The sequence below is a fragment of the Propithecus coquereli genome, unplaced genomic scaffold (genome assembly GCF_000956105.1).
Source record: "Propithecus coquereli isolate 6110/MARCELLA unplaced genomic scaffold, Pcoq_1.0 Scaffold147, whole genome shotgun sequence".
Lineage (NCBI taxonomy): Eukaryota > Metazoa > Chordata > Mammalia > Primates > Indriidae > Propithecus > Propithecus coquereli.
The window spans coordinates 6,032,292-6,036,113 of NW_012139080.1; the positions used below are offsets into that span (position 1 = coordinate 6,032,292).

The 3,822-nt window shown below is 37.4% G+C and overlaps 1 protein-coding gene across 1 annotated transcript in view; it reads right to left on the reverse strand.

Moving 5' to 3' along the window:
- The window catches only part of AGTPBP1 (ATP/GTP binding protein 1), a 175,637-nt gene that overhangs the window by 126,825 nt on the left and 44,990 nt on the right, over window positions 1-3,822 (reverse strand). Inside the window, 2 exon segments of the mRNA XM_012640014.1 lie at window positions 3,125-3,130; window positions 3,517-3,648. Coding sequence (XP_012495468.1) covers window positions 3,125-3,130; window positions 3,517-3,648 — 138 coding nt within the window.

Here is a 3,822-nt window from a genome sequence, read left to right on the forward strand (position 1 = left end):
CTGAGGTTGCTGTGAGCTAGGATGACACCACGGCACTCTAGCCCGGGCAACAGAGCCAGACTCTGTCTCAAAAAAAAAAAAAAAGAGTACGACTTAGCTAGGATGGGAGTTGGAATAAAGGGGTAGATGTGGTTTTGGAATAGTTCTGAAGACTGGCATAACAGGGACAACATCAAGGGCATGAGTAGTTACATACTGTTAAAACATATAGTATCAAAAAGAGACATATAAATTCGAAGATGAGGTGGGAAAAGGAGGTAAGAAATAAATTACGAAGGGCTTTAGAAGTTGTCAATTCTTCCAGCTATAAGGAATTGCCCGAAAGGAACAATAAATCAGATCTGCATTTTAAATAAACAGGTCAGAACTCATAACACTCTGGGGAAGATGATTTTGAGAGACACATTAAGAGGTTGTGGTCTAATGGCTGTGAGAGGTAACGAGGACCTTAATTAAAGCAACTGTAGTAGGGAAAAAGAGGGAACAATTTTAGTATTTCACATGGAAAATGCAAACAATTACCTAACCAGTAAACTATGTCTAACATTTTCAATTCTGAACAAATATTATTTTTAAAAAATTATAGAATGCTAGGTGCAATGGCTCACACCGGTAATCCCAGCACTTTGGGAGGCCAAAGAGGGAGGATCATTTGAGCTCAGGAATTTGAGGCCAGCCCGGGCAACATAGCAAGACCCCGTCTCTATGAAAAAATTAAACAGTAGCTGGGCATTGTGGTGCGCACCTGTAGTCCCAGCTACTGAGGAGGCTGAGGCAGGATGATCACTTGAGTGGAAGAATGTGAGGTTGCAGTAAGCTATCACTGAGCTACTGCACTCCAGCCTGGGCAGCAGGGCAAGACCCTGTACCTTTAAAAAAAAAAAAAAATGTAGAGCCAAATTTGGTAACAGGTGGCTGTAGTGCCAGCTACTCAGGATGCTGAGGTAGGAGGATGGCTTAAGGTAAGGACTTTGAGGCTGTAGTGTATTATGTATGATCAAGCCAGTGAATAGCCACTGAACTCTAGCCAACATAATGATACTCCACCTCTAAATAATATTTTTTCGTAAAAATTTTTGAAATTACAGATAAGCCATTTTCTAGCCTTCTAGGCTAGAAATTCAATAAAATATTACCAAAAATGTAGCTCCTAATGTTTCATAGAATGATTTTAATTTCCTCTGTATCTGTTTATTGCTCTATTATCCCTTCTAATTTTATTAATATCAATATCTGTGCTATCTTCCTTGTTCCTTGATTAGAGTATTTGGTGACTTACCTGTTTTATTTTTAATCCAATGCAGTTTTATTTTTTAAATCAACTATTTTTCTATTAGGTTATTAAGTATGAAATGTCCGATTTCCTTAAATACTAAGTTTGACAGTTGATTATCTCTGACATTTCACTTTGATACTTCTAGTTTTATTTTTACTGTGAGGGTACATCCTCAGTCTTGCAAACGCATGTTTTGGCTTGTGATTATCTTTCACACTTTTTTTTTTAGAGCAATTTTTGTGAAACTATGGATAAGTCAAAAATTCATGTTGTTTTCGAATATGAGTTCCACTGTGGAACCAATATTGCACAGACAGCTCAAAATATCCCTGAAGTTTTTGGGAAGGATGTGGCTAATGAATGCCACAATGTCAATGGTTTGAGAAGTTCTGTTCTGGTAATTTTAATATTGAAAATGAGCCATGTGGACGACCTGAGATCAAGGTGGATAATGATGAGCTGAAAGCTGTAATGGAAGCAAATCCATCTCAACCTATGCATGAATTAGCAGCAAGATTTGACATTACTATTCCAACAATACTGGACCATTGGAAACAAATCAGCAAGGTAAAGAAGCTGGAGAAATGGGTTCCACATGAATTAAACAAGCGTCAGAAGAGAAATTGTCTCGAAACTTGCCTTTCTTTGCTGTCACAACACAAAGGTTAACCATTTCTGTGCCATATTGTTACATGTGATGAAAAATAGATTATTTTTTACAATCACAGGCATTCAGCACAATGGTTGGATAAAGATGAAGTGTCAAAACACAGTCCAAAAACAAATATTCATCAAAAAAAGCTAATGGTGTCTGTTTCGTGGTCCAGCGCTGGTATTATCCACTATAGCTTCATGAAACCTGGTCAATCGATTATAGCGGATGTCTACTGCAACCAATTGGACAAAATGATGAGGATGCTTGTGACTAAGCTGCCGACACTGGTCAACAGAGACAGGCCAATCCTCCTGCAAGACAATGCTCAACCATATGTCACACAAACAATACTGCTCAAACTACAGCAGCTGGACTTGGAAACTCTCTGTCATCAACCGTATTCACCAGACCTTGCACCAACTGACTATCACTTCTTCTAGGCTTTGGACCCCTTCTTGCAAAGAAAAATATTCAATTCTCAACAAGTTGTGGAAAACGCCTTTTGTGATTTCATTGCCACTGACTCTCCAGGCTTCTTAGTTGCTGGCATAAACAAGCTACCATTAAGGCAGCAAAATAGTGTTGATAGTTTAGGCGCATACTTTCATTAACTCTACCGCTTCTTGTTTAAGATATAATAAATTACACTTTTGATTTGAAATTGGACACTTCCTATTTAGTGATCTAATATTTGCTAATGCATATTTTTCATTTTTTCTCCTTTACTGCTTCATTTATCTACATTCCTCCTGTTTATTTCTCTGTTTTTAACTTCTTTGGGTAGATATCAAATTCATTCATTTCCTTATATTTTTTAATTATGAAAGTGTTGATTACTTAGGTGTTCAGAGCTACCTTCCTCTGAGCACACCTTTAGCTATACCGTTGAGGTATAGATATACACACAGACATACACACATAACTGTATGTCTACCACACACAAACACATACTTTATCATTATTTTACAATGACACTCTGCAGTAACATATATTCTACAATTCAATTTTAGGTTCTTTCATTAACCACCCCAATTTCACAGTCAGAACCTCATGGGGTGGGACCTAATGTTGGTAACTGAGTGTGTGTGTTTTGGGAGACATTTTATCTGAGTCTCTCTCTCTGTGATCCCTCTTTTCCCCAGCTTCCTCGGAGACTCCTGTACTATGTACTTGCTGTTCTGCTACTTTCCTACTGATTGCTAAAGATAATTATTAATAGCTCCATGTGACTATGTTACTGCATGTCTGCCTTCTCAGCTTTCCTCTCATCTGTGAAAATCCAAAGAGGTATAGGAAATACCCTCATATTCTTTTACATCCTTTCCACAGGCTTCCTACGCATCCCCCTCACTCCAGTTGTTTACAAATTGGGGAAATTTGTGAGAATTCTCAAGATTGTGTCAACTTACATTTTATTCCACATCACTTTTGCTGTGGTTGTAGTTAGGAGTTACAATGATCCACATTAAATCTTCTCTCTCCTTTTCCACAAATATTAGAGGTTTACAGAATTAAGACACTTTAAAATTTTCATTTTGTGTAACTTTACAACACTGAGTTAACTAAAAACCACTCAAATACTCACAATTAGCAGAATATACTCGTAAAAGCTGAAGACAAGGTAGAACCAACCGGTGATTCTGCAAATTCTGTTTAACCAAATTCAGGGTTATATTCAGAGTCCCATTAATTCTTGCCTTCACTCCAAATTTTTTATCTGTTTCAAAAAAAAAAAAAGAACGATTTATTCACATATAACTTTGAATGAAATGAAGATATCACAAAGCAATCATATTTTAAATTTATAATATGGGTCAGGCATGGTGGCTCACACCTGTAATCCCAGCACTCTGAGAGACCAAGGTGGGAGGATTGCTTGAGCTCAGGAGAC